Raw genomic sequence first — 896 nt, 5'->3', positions numbered from 1 at the left:
TTATTTTGTTTGAATGGTCGATGATCATGGAAGGGAACCCGATAATCACCAAGGTCTTGTCTTGGAGTCAAGAGATTGTAGCGCAGATGCAATCGGATCGCAGTCGGCCCAACAACCCAATCGCTTTTTCACTTATTCCGACTCGTCCGGTGGGCAACGGGATCGGGCATCCGGTCCTGCGGTTGGGGGTTTCAGGCTTTTATCCTCAGGTGATGTACCTGCAGTACATTCTCCTCAGGTGACAAATCTCAATCAGACGTGATACTTGGTCCTAATAAGGAACAATACCTATTATGGATGAGCTACCTTGGACCCAGGCACTTCTCCGTTAAGACATTCTTCGAAATCCGAACGCATGGATTGGTAATTACCGGGTACTTTGTGGGGACTGACGAATGCTCGAATAAAATATCCTGACTAATCACCATTACGGCGCAGCGGATTGATTTCAAACAAAATTTTGAACGAGGGAACCATTTCCATCATCTCATCTGACTCCCAAATATCTACAGTTTAAAGTGAATCCATTCATGTTTCTGACTACTCACTAGTAATTACACGATTGTTTGGAAAAGTCAAACTGACTCAAACCAAGTTACACTCAGGTGTTACATACGACTGGTCATAACGTTTATCCCGTTATACGCAGAAAACGGGGCTTCACTTGAGGCCTTCCGAGAGGATGGTGGCAGGCAGCCATCAGCGCTGACGATGTTCGTTAAATGTCATACTATGATATTGCCATTTCGGTATGTTTGAAGTGGTGCGGACGAGTGTTATATCTGCTGATTCGTCAATTTGTTGTATCTGCTGAATTCGCCAATCTGTTTCATCTGACTGCTTACCCCATTCCAGTGTCTAGTGCCGGAGGAAAGACTCACAGAAGGGAACACAAC

At 45.2% G+C, this 896-nt stretch overlaps 1 protein-coding gene across 1 annotated transcript; it reads left to right on the top strand.

Annotated features, from left to right (window-relative positions):
* Nucleotides 1-13: 13 nt before the first annotated feature.
* On the top strand, nt 14-262 carry T265_12294 (hypothetical protein; the record flags this gene model as incomplete). Its single annotated transcript, XM_009179624.1, has 1 exon — nt 14-262. The coding sequence occupies one exon, from the start codon at nt 14-16 to the stop codon at nt 260-262; it is 249 nt and encodes an 82-aa protein (XP_009177888.1).
* Between the last annotated feature and the right edge of the window lie 634 nt (nt 263-896).

Source organism: Opisthorchis viverrini, assembly GCF_000715545.1.
Source record: "Opisthorchis viverrini unplaced genomic scaffold opera_v5_4616, whole genome shotgun sequence".
Lineage (NCBI taxonomy): Eukaryota > Metazoa > Platyhelminthes > Trematoda > Opisthorchiida > Opisthorchiidae > Opisthorchis > Opisthorchis viverrini.
The sequence above is the reverse complement of the archived record's forward strand: the minus strand, read 5'-3'. Positions and strand labels throughout refer to the sequence as shown.